At 35.5% G+C, this 13,993-nt stretch overlaps 2 protein-coding genes across 2 annotated transcripts; both read left to right on the forward strand.

Annotated features, from left to right (window-relative positions):
- The first annotated feature begins 10,702 nt into the window (after positions 1–10,702).
- LOC113360568 lies at positions 10,703–11,152 on the forward strand. Its single transcript, XM_026604067.1, has one exon. The coding sequence runs from the start codon at positions 10,703–10,705 to the stop codon at positions 11,150–11,152; it is 450 nt and encodes a 149-aa protein (XP_026459852.1).
- A 231-nt stretch (positions 11,153–11,383) lies between these two features.
- On the forward strand, positions 11,384–13,482 carry LOC113358536 (monothiol glutaredoxin-S10-like). Its single transcript, XM_026602128.1, has 5 exons — positions 11,384–11,803; positions 11,918–11,991; positions 12,352–12,426; positions 12,704–12,730; positions 13,211–13,482. The coding sequence occupies exons 1-5, from the start codon at positions 11,499–11,501 to the stop codon at positions 13,285–13,287; spliced, it is 558 nt and encodes a 185-aa protein (XP_026457913.1). The 5' UTR covers positions 11,384–11,498; the 3' UTR covers positions 13,288–13,482.
- The last annotated feature ends 511 nt before the right edge of the window (positions 13,483–13,993 follow it).

The raw sequence follows: 13,993 nt of genomic DNA on the forward strand, positions 1-13,993 counted from the left end.
AACGCATCAAAAGTTTTCAATTTAGACCTATGAATAAAGAAAGGAGCCCCCAAATAGGAATCCTTAAGATTATTTTCTTAATTTTGAGCAATCTTGTCATCATTCTTTGGTGTCTCGTGTGAACCTTTTTACTAAAAAACAAACCAGATTTATTGAAATTTATTAGTTTGCCCGAGGCCTTACTGAACTGATCAATAATACTTAAAAGGTTTCGACATTCACCTAAGTCAGCTTTAGCAAAAAGCAAGCAATCATCGGCAAAAAAAAAAAGAGAAATAGGTTGACTATTCCTAGTCATTTTAATACCATGTAAATGTTTAGATGCTTCATTTGCCAAAATCAATCTCGAAAAGACCTCCATACAAAGTATAAAAAGATAAGGAGATAAAGGATCTCCTTGTCTCAAACCCCTAGAAGGAGATAAAGGATCTCCTTGCCATTCAATAACACAACTATAGAAGTAGTAGAAACACATTGGAAAATTAAATCACACCAATCACGACTAAACCCAAATTGCAACAAAGTTCTGTCTAAAAAATCCCAACTAACCCTGTTAAAAGCCTTTGACATGTCAATTTTAACACCCAACCACCCAACTTTTCCTTTATTTTTCTTCATAGAACGCACTATCTCATGAGCAACAATAATGTTGTCTGAGATTTTCCTAGAAGATAAAAAAGTTGGCTGATATGGTGAAATTACCTTATCCAATAATCTTTTCATTCTATTTGCGAGTAATTTAGCAATGATCTTGCAAGACGTATTACAAAGACCAATAGGCCTGAACTCACTAGGCTCTTTTGGGGTTTTCATTTTTGGGATCGGGAAAACATGAGTTTTGTTAAGGTCAGGTAATAACATTTTTTGTGTGAAAAATTTTGGACAGTAGCGACAACTTGAGGCCCAATAGTACCCCAGTTATGTTTATAAAAACTTTCCGGAAATCCATCCGGCCCTGGAGATCTATTGGGCTTCATTTTCTTAACTATGGCAAAGATTTCATCATTATCAGGCATTCTAAGCAAAGATTGATATCAGCATGAGTTATAACAGGCTCAATATGCACGACAGGATCATAATGTAAAGCATCAGTAGGAGCCGCAAACAATTTAGCAAAATAATCTTCCAAAACAACAGAAATTTGGTTTTTATCCTTAACAATATGCCCATGAGAATTAGTGATACAATCGATATTATTTCTTTTCCTTCTGTTAAGAGTGACTCTATGGAAATACTTTGTATTTTTTTCCCCTAAAGCAATCATGTTATCCCTAGATTGTTGTTTTTCTATTTCCTCTTGTGTGTCATACAAAAGCTCTAATTCATGCAATTTAGAGTTTTTCAAAGCAAAATTTCGAGGGGAAACTATTTTTTTGTCAATATTCTCTACCTCTTTCAAAAGCATTTGTATTTTTTTTTGTAGGGTTACCAAAAACAACATATTTCCAGGTAGACAAATTTTCTCCTAAAGCATGTAGATTTTGCAGCCAAAAGTCTAGCTGGCTCACTCATAGTGTAGGATCAGAATCTCGCAACGATAGAGTTTCAGCGAAATTTTCAATGACACAATACAACAGCGTCGCAGAACAATTTCAGAAATGATAAAATAAATGACGTCAGCTAAGATCACGAGAAAGATATGATAATTCTGCGAAAATTAGAGAGTTTGCGAAATTAACATCTGTAAAGTTGCGAGAATGTCGCAAACCATATCCGAAAATAAAGGACAGATTAGTTGTCATCCACTATGTATTTCCTTATAAATAGTCATTCGAGTTGTAAAGAAGAGAGGGATCTTTTTAAGTAAAAAAAAAGTAAATAGGAGAGAGAAAGTTCAGAGCAGAGATCATTCTTGACTTCTTTATCTTTCTTGTAAAAACATTCAAAAATTAATCAATAGAATTAAGAGTGTAAACCTAAAAATGAGCTGATCAACAATGAAATCATATGAGGGGTGTAGTGTAGGATTTTCTGCAACTACATAATGGCGCTAGAAACAGGGACTTGAAGATCGAAAGTTGAAGACTGTTGATTGAGAATATTCAAATCAAGAAAGTGATTAAATAAATCAGTGAATCATTTAGAAGAAAGATGAATAGAATTAATGAAAATGGCAAAATATTGGAGTGTAATATGATAACAAAAAGCTTGATTAACGAATTCCATGAAAACATCAAAGGAAGAATACATAAACGAAATTTTGAAGGAAAGAAAGTTATGGCGGTAGAAAAAAAATCACCCTTGAAATATTCGGAAAAGCAAAAAATTGCATTCATGGCGGAAGAAATACCAAAAGAAAATTTGAACCATACATCTCCGTTGGTCATCACAGTGCCTATTACACGAAAAGAGAAGGAGACAACAATAAAATCCACAGGAGAATGGATGTTGAACAGAACTTTAATCGATACAGGAAGTTCAGTTGATATAATATTTTATCATGCATTCCGGGGAATGGGATTTAAAGATGAAGAAATGTCCAGTTCAACATATTTTGTTCACGGCTTTGGAAAATCCAACAAAAACCTAAAGGAGAAAGTGGTACGAATTCCACTTGGAGAAATCGAAACACATGTAACATTGTGCGTGGTGGATATGGAATCGCCATATAATATGTTATTAGGAAGATCATGGATACATGCGATAAAAGTTGTGGTATCAACGTTGCATCAATGTATTAAATTCCCCACTCCAAATGGAATAGGTGAAATCAGAGGAGATGTTGACAATGCGAAATTATGTCATCAAATTGAAGTAAACATTATGAAGGACAAGCAAAAAAGAAACAATTTCGCAGAAAATTGGCAAAGGAAGCAAAAGAAGAAGAATTTAGAGTATATATGATAAGGGCAAAAGAAGGCAAAGGAATACCCAGCGAAATTTCGGAAGAAGGGAAGGACCTAAAAGCAATAAAAGACCAACACCAATGGGAGAACCTAAACCCAGTTACACTGCCGCAGAACCAACAAAAGAAATAAACGTTGGGACTATAGAGGAGCCTCTAATTGAGAATTGGAACCAAAATGGATATAGAAGAAGAAGAACTGTTAACTTGTTGCGAGAATATAAAGATTTTTCGCAGGAAACATGGATGAGATACCAGGAATAGATCCATCAATTGCATGCCACAAATTGGAGATTAACAAAAATGTGAGACCATTTAAACAGAGAATAAGAAAAATTGCAACAACTTACCATTCCCAAATAGAAGAAGAATTACAGAAAATGCTTGAGGCAGGAATTATAAGAGAAGCTAAATACCCAGAATGGATAGCGAATATGGTCATTGTCCCAAAGAAAAACAAAGGAATCAGGATTTGCATAGATTTCACTGATTTAAACAAAGCTTGCCCCAAAGATAGTTTTCCGTTACCAGATATTCCTCAAATGGTGGAATCCGCAGCGGGAAATGATAGGGTATCATCTTTAGATGGTACAAAGGGTATAACCAAATCCCTCTCGCTGAAGAAGATCAAGAACATACTGCTTTCTTTGCCCTAGAGGTTTATATTGTTACACGAAAATGCCATTTGGTTTGCGAAACGCGGGAGCGACATCAAAGAATGGTAGAGAAGGTGTTCGCAAAATGGATACACAAACATTAGAAGTATACGTGGATGACATGTTAGTAAAGAGTAAAGAAGCTAAAGACCATGTACAAGACTTGAGGGAGATTTTTGAACAAATGCGGCAGTATAACATTAAATTGAATCCTGAGAAGTGTACTATTGGAGTTGCATCGGGAAAATTTTTAGGCTACATTGTATCAAAGGAAGGAATACAGGTTGATCCAGAAAAAGTGCAAGCAGTTCGTGACATGCCAACACCAGCAACAATAAAAGATGTACAGAAGTTGAATGGGCTTCTAGCTTCGCTGGGGAGATTCATTTCGCGATCATCAGACAAATGCAAATTTTTTCGATATACTCAAGAAGGGTGCAAAATTTAAATGGAGTGATGAATGTGAAAAGGCTTTTCAAGGAATCAAAGAACATCTTATGAATACAACTATTTTACAAAAGCAACCAGGAGAAGAATTATTGATTACCTTGCGACAACGTCGCATGCATTAAGTGTTGTGTTATTGCGAGTAGACGCAGGAGTGGAGAAACCCATTTATTACATTAGCAAAACTTTTAATACCCTGAGAAGAATTACTCAAAGATTGAAAAGTTAATCTTAGCATTAGTTTATGCATCATTTAAGCTCCGCATATACTTTCAAGCACACAAGATAAAGGTATTAACAAAAGTACCAATTGAATCAGTGATAAAAGATCAGGAAGGGTGGAGAGATGGAATGCACAAGTAGGCCTTTTTGATATTAAATATGAAATTTTGTCTTCACCAAAACCACAAGTTGTTGCGGATTTCTTGGCAGAATTTCCTTTAGAAGAAGATGAAGCAGTAGAAGAAATGATGGATGTAGAAGAAGAACATGGAGATCCAAAAGATTTATTAACAGAACCAAATAGATGGGAAATATTGATAGATGGATCATCAAATGGAGAAGGAAATGGAGTTGGAATTGTTTTAATTTCGCCAGAAGGAATAAAGATGGCTTTTTCATTCAGATTGGAATTTGCATCCACTAATAATGATACAGAATATGAAGTTGTGATACATGCCTTAAAATTCGCAATAGAAATGAAACTAGAAAATGCCAGGATCACTAGTGATTCGCAGCTAGTTATTCACCAAATAAAAGGAGAGTATACTACAAATGAACCATCCTTGAAGAAATACAAGAAGCTGGTTGAAGAATTATCAGCGAAAATCCCAAAGATAAAATGGAGGCACATTTCAAGAAAGGATAATAGACTCGCAGACGCTTTTGCTTTCATATCAAGCATGATGACAGATCCAACTGCGAGATGCATAAAAATACAAACACTTCTGTCGCCATCAATAAATAAAGAAGAGGAAGATGTGGATGTGATGATAGTAGATAATGAAAAAGAAGAACAAATAAACAATGTCGCAGACTGGAGAATGGAACTTCATGCATATTTGGCGAAAGGAGAAACACCAAGAAATAGATTGGAAACACACAAGTTAAAAAGCCGAGCAACGAATTATGAATTAAGAGATGGTTTGCTATACCGAAAATATTTTAGTGGACCATCACTCAGATGTTTGACACGAGAGGAAGGAGAAAAGGTGCTGAAAATGTTACATAGTGGAGATGCTAACAATCATAGTGGAGGAAGATCTTTGGCACATAGAGAAAAAATGCAAGGTTATTACTGGCCATACATGCATGAAGATGCAAAACAAATATCAAGACGTTACGAAGATTGTCAGCGACATGGAAAGAAAATACATGCGCCAGGAGCACCATTGTCATCTTCAACCAGTGTGTGGCCCTTTGGAAAATGGGACTTAGACATTGTGGGGCCATTTTTACCAGGAACTGGACAAAGAAGATACTTAATAGTCGCAACAGATTATTTCACAAAATGGACAGAAGTGAAGGCAGTACAACATATTCGCGACAAAGATATCTTTACATTCATATTCGAAAATATCATTTGTAGATTTGGAATTCCTGCAAAGTTGGTATCTGATAATGGGAAACAGTTTGAGGGGCAGAATATAGAAATGTTACTTAATGCATTCAAGATAAAATGTGGAAAGTCAACTCCTTTGTATCCACAAGCTAATGGGCAAGTAGAAGCAACAAATAAAACAATTGCAGATATATTAAAGAAGAGATTGGAAGGACATCACAGAGCATGGTGCGAACAAGTACATAATGCAGTATGGGATTATAATACAACTAGAAGAGAAGCTACTGGAATGTCACTTTTTGTTTAACATACGGAGTTGAAACGGTGTTACCAACAGAAGTTGTTATTCCGACAACAAAAAGAGAAGCTTGGGAGAAAAATCTTAGTGCGGGCTTAATTTTAAACAAACTTGATGAATTAGAAGAAAGAAGAGAAAAAGATTTACAACATATGGAGAATTATCAGCGAAGATTAGCTCGAGAATATAATAAACGTGTCAAAATACGCGAATTTCAACCCGGAGATTTAGTTCTGCGAGAAACACCAATATATCAGCGAGAAAATGGTGGAAAATTAACGAAAAAATGGGATGGACCTTACATCATTAAGGAGATAGTTGGAACAGGAGCTTATAGATTAATGGATCCAGAAGGAAGAGATGTTGGTCATAGATTAGACAGACCATGGAACAGGTTGTATTTAAAAAGATATTATCAGTAAGAAGCTTTGAGAAATTATGAATTCTGAAAGAATAATTGCAGAATTACTTATATCAAAAGAAGATCATGATGTGCGAAATTGTCGCAGGGATAATCACAGAACAATGACATAAAAGAAAGGGGCGAACCTTTATGGCGTACACCCTAGTTCGCGAATAAAATTTCGCAAGAGGCAAATGTAAGACCTAAAGTACGTCATATTAGGGGGTACCTGTTACATGGTTCAGGGAAAGGCTACACCGCCACCGGAACCTGAGTCATGGAGATTTGGGGTCAATGAAGCCCATCCGGGAGAGGCACCTTGGATTCTCAACTTAAGCATATGACTTAAGTTGGGCGACTAAGGTAATAAGGACTCTCCCAAGGAGTGCAGATCTGATCAAGGCGCCAAGGTACACGGTTGAGTCAAGGGTTCCATGGACGTTTGAAGCGTACCTTGCCATTCTTGACAAGTCTTGGCTTATGCTGCACTCGGTCTGAAGAAAACCCCACTTATGGTGCAGTCTCGTAACCATAAGCCATATAGGTAAAAGGGATAAGAGGCTGCGAAAACAACTGGTTGTTGTTAAAACTGGATGGGAGGAGCTAACCTTGTATGGTAGAAGTACGCCCCCTTGAAGTGGCAACCAGGGGGGAGATAAGGGCGGCACCCTCCATTAGGGAGCTGATAAGTGTCTTAAGACGCAAATGTCATGAGGCTTTTTATTCGCAAGGATATTTAAGGCTTGTCATATTTGTGCAACAATCCTGAAGAGGCAATAATACAAAAGAAAAGGATAAGACAAGATCAATGGGTTTTCGCATGAAAGTGCGAAGACGTCCTGCGATTTCGTCGCAAGACGACAATGTCATGGGGCTTTATTTTCGCAAGAATATTTAGGCATGTCATATTGTCGCAACATTCCTGAAGAGGCCATAATACAAAAGAAAAAGTTAAGACAAGATCAATGGGTTCTTGTATGAAAGTGCAAGGACGTCCTGCGATTTTGTCGCAATGACAAGAGATGGCATAATAAGACCTTTAATTAGGAAGGCAAAATAAGAACATATGATAAAACAAATTAATTATAAGCATTCATAACAAATTATTTTTTGCAAGAAAGATAATGAGAGGCAAGTATGGGAATCGATACACAAGAAGCATTATCTTTCTTATCAACAAAATATTAAAAGGAAAAGTTGACTCCAAAGTTGGTTTAAAAATGTAACTCTCAAAAGTGATAAAAATAAGACAGTTCAAGAAAACAAAGATAGATAAGAAGCTCAAGCTTCAATATTAATGTCAGTAGCAGGAGATGACAGAAATTCTTCGCCAATATTCTCGCTAGCTTCTCCTTCATTTCGGTTTTGGTCTTCGCCATGATTAGCATCTTGATTATCGCCATCAATTACTTCTTCAGGAGAAATTTCTTTCTTATTCTGATTAACACCAGCAGATACTTCTTTAGAAGGAACCTCTTCTTCATCTTCCAAGAAATTATCCTCTGCACCGCTTTCGTAATCATAATCACTATCAGCAGGACGAGGAACTTCATCATCATCTACTTCTAAAGGATCAATTGATGTAGGAGGAAGAGAGTTGGACAATAAAATGTCATTTACAAGGACTTCAGCCCGGAGATGAACTTGGCGAAGAAGTGCTCTTTGATGATTCCTATCTTGAATATCCTTAAAATAAGCAAGATAATCAAGTCTTCTTTCTGCTCGATCGCGAGAACCAGTAAGGGTAGAGACGAGCAATGCATTTTCTTTGCGAATTTTAGCATATTTAGCCTCCAAATCAGAAATAGAAGAATGAAGATTCTTCTCAGACTCTGCGAAAAATAGAATACAAAATTTTATTAAGATAAGGAATTCAGAGGGATATGACAAAGAAAAGATAATTAAGACAGTCAAACTATTATGACTACCTTCCTTTTGCGAAATAAGGTGTTGAATCAAGGATAGACAACTATTCTCCCAATGGTCCATTGCGTCATCAAATTTATCTCCAACTAAACCTTTAAGTCGAGACTGAAGATTTTTCTCTTTAGAAATAAGAAAGGCATTTTTCTTCGCAAGAGAAGAATAAGATTCTTCTAATTTGGAATATTGTTCTTTAAGCTGATTTGCCTTCACACTTAAAGCTATTCTACCTTGAATGAGTGTATCTCTTTCAACGTTAGATGATTCTGTTACTTCTTTAAGTTTATTTCTCAAAGAGCGAAGAGATTGCTCTTGGTCAACACATACTTTTTGGAGAATACTAAGTTGTTGCGAAGATATAGCCATCTTGTTTAAATAAGTTCGCTTCTCTTGAGATAAGGTTTTATTCTCATCTGATAAAGTTTCCATCCCTAAATTAGCTTTAGTTAAAGAATAAGAAAGACGAGATACTTCATTACTTAATAGATCTTGTCTTTGAACTAATTGGGTATTTTCATTGGTAAGATTATTTATCTGATCAAGAGAATATGAATAGAGGTTATCTAATTGGTTATATTGATCCATCAAGATTTCTTTATCAACACGGGCATCTTCAACAACAGATTCAAATTGATATATCTCCATTATTCGTTTCTGATTTAATGCTTAACATGCGAAAGAGGGATTTAAAGGATAATTAAACATGGGAAGGATAAAACCATCAAAAAGGAAAATTAAAGACATAGATAAGAAAATCATATCTCTTAATTCATCATTCTTCTTGCAAAGATTGTCACGATCCAGCAAAACATTCTGAAGCTTTTGATTTTCAAGACGAAGAGCATTACATTCTTTTTCTAAAGTTGTCTGCGAAGCAGCTCTGTCAGAACCTAAATGCTTTCTCAGAATTTCGCAAACATTAGACTTGATGGGATCAGTAGAAGACTTCTTGCCATCATCCATAATTTCAGATAAAACTTTGAAAGCAATATCTATCCCTTCCATGGTTTCTTTCGACAGAGGAAGAGACTTGGGTAGAGAACTGGTAGAGATAGAAAGTTGAGAAACACTCTCAATGGGAAGAGAAGAGGTTTCACTCGCAGAAGGATCCACAAGGGGAATTTCAATCATAGAAAGGTCAGCTGAAGAAATGAAATCAGAGGCAGCATTTTCGCGAATTGGAGATAAAGGTTTATCTTGCGAAGATGTCGCAGGAGATTTGGAAGAACTAAGTAGGTGGAAGGGAACAGAAGTTGGAACAGTTTTAAGGTGGCGAGATTTCTTGTGAGGTTTATTAAGATCTTTATCACCCTGCGAATTACAATCCAGATAAGAAACAGAGGCAACAATATTGTTATTAGAAAAAGATAGTGTTTCTTACTACCTTCTCATTCACAGACTTTCTTTTATGTGCGACAACCTTATGCTGTGATTTGGGAATGTTAGGGTTCTGAACTGTAAATTTAGTGTTGGAGCCGCTTTTGCTGAAATAACAAGAGTATGGGAATCGCATAAACAACATAAACAACATCAAATAAGGCAATAAACAAGATCAATTTCAAATATGTCAATTTCAGCAAAACTCATAAAGAAGAAAAAAGAAGATTAACCTTGATGAATCCATGAAAAATAATAGCAGGGAGATTGTCTCGAAGAAAATTACGAACTATGAAGATCTAGTATGAAGATGAAGAAGAACTTAAAAAGGTTGAATAAGAAAGAAGAAAAGTTGCAATAATGGAATTTGCAGAAGAACGATGAAGTTGCAGAGAGAATAAAAGGAAAGAAGAAGAGAGTGAAAAGGAATATATATAGAGGGAATTTTTCCTCGAGAAAATAAACACGGTTAATACGAAAAGATATAAGCGGTTAAAAAAAACGGTTACAAAAGACATGTCGAGAAATAAATGGAAGAAAGAATACGTGTGATAAATGCAGAATATGAAAAGATAAGCAGTTGCGGCATTTCTCACATCATTCTCTACTTTGCAGAGAAGATATGAGAAGAGGCATGATGTAGGATCAGAATCTCGCAACGATAGCGTGTCAGCGAAATTATCAATGACACAATACAACAGCGTCGCAGAACAATTTCAGAAATGATAAAATAAATGACGTCAGCTAAGATCACGAGAAAGATATGATAATTCTGCGAAAATTAGAGAGTTTGCGAAATTAACATCTGTAAGGTTGCGAGAATGTTGCAAACCATAATCGAAAATAAAGGACAGATTAGCTGTCATCCACTATGTATTTTCTTATAAATAGTCATTCGAGTTGTAAAGAAGAGAGAGATCTTTTTAAGTAAAAAAAAAAGGTAAATATGAGAGAGAAAGTTCAGAGCAGAGATCATTCTTGACTTCTTTATCTTTCTTGTAAGAACATTCAAAAATTAATCAATAGAATTAAGAGTGTAAACCTAAAAATGAGCTGATCAACAATGAAATCATATGAGGGGTGTAGTGTAGGATTTCCTGCAACTACACATAGAGTGATCCCAAGAAGTATTGCAAACAGTTGAACACTGGGTTTCTTATCATGATCAAGGTATTATGTTAAATTTGGGGGCATGTCTTATGTGGATATATGGAAGGCAGGAAATGATTTGATCTTCAACAATACTCAGCTTTCAGTTGATATTTGCATTCATAAATCTCTGGAGGATTTCAGGAATTTTGATCTTCATCATGCTCTGAATTACTGCTCAGGAATTGGAGTAAACCACAATACTGTTGCAGTTTGGGAACTTCCTCCTTCCTCTTTCGTGAAGATAAATGTGGATGATGCATTCAACAATGGGAAAGGTGATGTGGCTGCAGTGGCAGTAGACTCAAATGGGAATCACATGGGAAGTGGTGCACTATGCTTCAATACTTTCTCATCAACAGTAGCTGAAGCAAAAACTTATGGATTTGGAATTCAATTGGCGAAAAGATTGCAGCTTTCAAGAATAATTGTGGAAGATGATGCAGATGAAATTCTAAAAGCTATAGCAGGGAATACGAATGCAATTCCATGAAGTATTCGCTCTACGGTTTTATCAATTCGTGATCGCGTCAAGGAATTTAGTGAAATTAATTTTGTAGCTATTCCTAGAGACGCTAGCTCTATTACGCATGACTTAGTTCAATACGCAATTTCAAACTCTTTAAACAGATAATGGTATCATGATGAACCACTTGATTGTATTACGCAACACCTCATTTTTAACGAGGATTATAATATAAATAAAAATCTATTCTCTTCAACAACAACAACAAAAAAATAAAAAAAAAATGAATCGGAGATGAAAATCTGAAATAAAACAACAAAAGCCGAAAAAAGCTGCAACACAGAGATAGCAAAAAAAAAAAAGAAAAAAAACAATGGCGGACGTCTCTAATCTGACCATACTCTGTTGTTCTCCATCATTTCTCGGCAGAAGAACTTCTAAAAATGTAATCTCTTGTTTCTCTCTCAACAACATATCTTCTCTTTCAGTTCTTAGATCTTACGATATTACGACCAGAAACCGAGGACCAGTTAAAATTATTGATGGCGGAAATAAAAGAAGAAATGGGATTGCAGTGGTTCGAGCAATGTCTGCATCTTTTGGGTCTCGATTAGAAGAAAATGTCAAGAAAACACTTTCTGATAATCCCGTTGTTATTTATTCTAAAACTTGGTGTTCGTGAGTTTCTTAATTTTAATCTTCTTTCGATCTAATTAATTAATTTTGTGAATTTTGATTGTTTAATAGAAGTTTTATTTTTAGCGTTTGTTCGATTGTTTTTTGGAATTGAAGGTATTCTTCTGAGGTGAAGTCTTTGTTCAAGCGATTAGGTGCGGAACCACTTGTTATTGAATTGGATGAGATGGGTAAGTTCATTTTTAGGGTTAGATTTGCGGGGGATTTTTTGTTGTATGTTTTTGATATTTGAAAAAAAGAAGATTCTTTTAACGGAAAGTTTCTATCCTGCAGACATATCAACATTCATTTGTGCAATATGGTTCATCTTATGAAACTAAAAGTTTTGTATTTTGGTTTAGGGGTTTAGAGGTTTTCATTTCTTTGAAATGGAGGATTGTTATGTAGGAACACGTATGTCTTGAGATTTATACAGATTTCCTTTTGTTTGAAGTAATTAGTTGTATCTTGGTTATATGTTGCAGTTGCTGCAGTAAGAAGAAGTTGATTAGAAGTTGTATGACCTATATGCTCATCTATTTCTTTTGTAGGTCCTCAAGGGCCTCAATTGCAGAAGGTGCTAGAAAGGTTAACAGGACAACATACTGTGCCAAATGTTTTCATCGGTAAACTTTTTTGTTATTCTATAAAATCATTGTATTTGTATTACTTTAATGGGATTCGAGCCTGATACATCATACTTAGATTAGCTAGTATATAAATCAACCTGATGTTGGATTATACATTTATGGAACCACTCTAAAACTATATCCCCACTTACATGCAGTATATCATGTGATCATTTGGATGACGATAATGCTTTATAAAGAAGGTCTTGTTTTTGTTAATTGGACAATGCATCCATTCGGTTAACCGCTAAACTGAGTTTTCATCTTTTAACAGGTGGGAAGCACATTGGTGGATGTACAGGTACACTCTTTTGCTTTCTTTATGACTTATGACAAATTGTAAGATCAGTCTGTGTTAGGTTCTACTATTCATGGGTTGGATACCAGATAGATACATGTTATATGATACAACAAGATCTTTGTACACCCCTATCTTTCTTCCTAGGGTCAGCTCAGTAGTGGGTCTTGTCTGCCATAGATCCGATCCACTTCCAGGTGTAGAGACTCATGAGCATCAAATTGAATTGCCAATGAAAAAGATACAAAAATGTTTTGTGAAAGGTTTCCCAGAGTTGACTGAAAGAGCATAGGGAATTTGTTCTTGTATGCTGCCATAGATTTATGGTTGGTTAATTAAGACTTCAGAAGTAAGATCACCATCAAAGAGAAGACTGCAAGAGAAGAGCATTAGTTGCAGAAACCAAATTCTGAGTAATTTGAACTTATTAGGAATACTAGTCGGTCATTTTGTATTTTCTGACGATTTGTTCTGTTTTCATAGACACGGTAAAGCTACACCGAAAAGGAGAACTTGAATCCTTATTGTCAGAAGCAAAGAGCCAAAGTACTCTGAGTTAGCAAACCAGTGGATAGGGTTCTGTCATTATATATGTTTTTCATTTACAAAAAACAAAATTCATTTTTATCGTTCTAGGTTTCAGCTGTAAAAATGATACATTTGTAACTAACGGAATCAAATTAAGAAATCTCTTGATACATGTGTATTATCGTTTTGATTAAGTTTGTTTCTTTTGATGTCTCATGTGAGATGAATCTCTTGTTTTGATTCGGGCTTTTTGGGGTTGTGATTCTCCTGATTGCCGTCTCTTTTAGCATTTTGTAATTTCTCTGCTGGTATTAAGAGATTTCCTTCCCATAGAGAAAACAAAATGAAATAGGGATCTTGGATGGCAATACAGCATGGGAAATTAGAGGCTCATATCATCCCTGCCACTCTTTATGATGCAAAACGATACATATTACTGTCAATACTATACTTAGATAAATGTTTTATTACTGTCGATACATATTACTGTTAATACTGTCAATACAATAACTTCATGGCCTTTTACTTCCCTGAAGTATACTTGTCCCTCTGCCGTTTAAAAAAGTCCAACGCCTCGTCATGTCCAGGTAGGTTTTCCATGCTTCCTTAAAGTTCTCCATCCATTGGTGCAACTGAGTAACTATTGGCGTCCGTCATTTCCATGCCTGCTGCTTCTTCTATGATTCCTAACCAATGAGCCATCCATCCAAAACATATATCAGTAAGTCCAATTGTTTC

This window comes from Papaver somniferum, chromosome 3, assembly GCF_003573695.1.
Source record: "Papaver somniferum cultivar HN1 chromosome 3, ASM357369v1, whole genome shotgun sequence".
NCBI classification, from domain to species: Eukaryota; Viridiplantae; Streptophyta; class Magnoliopsida; order Ranunculales; family Papaveraceae; genus Papaver; species Papaver somniferum.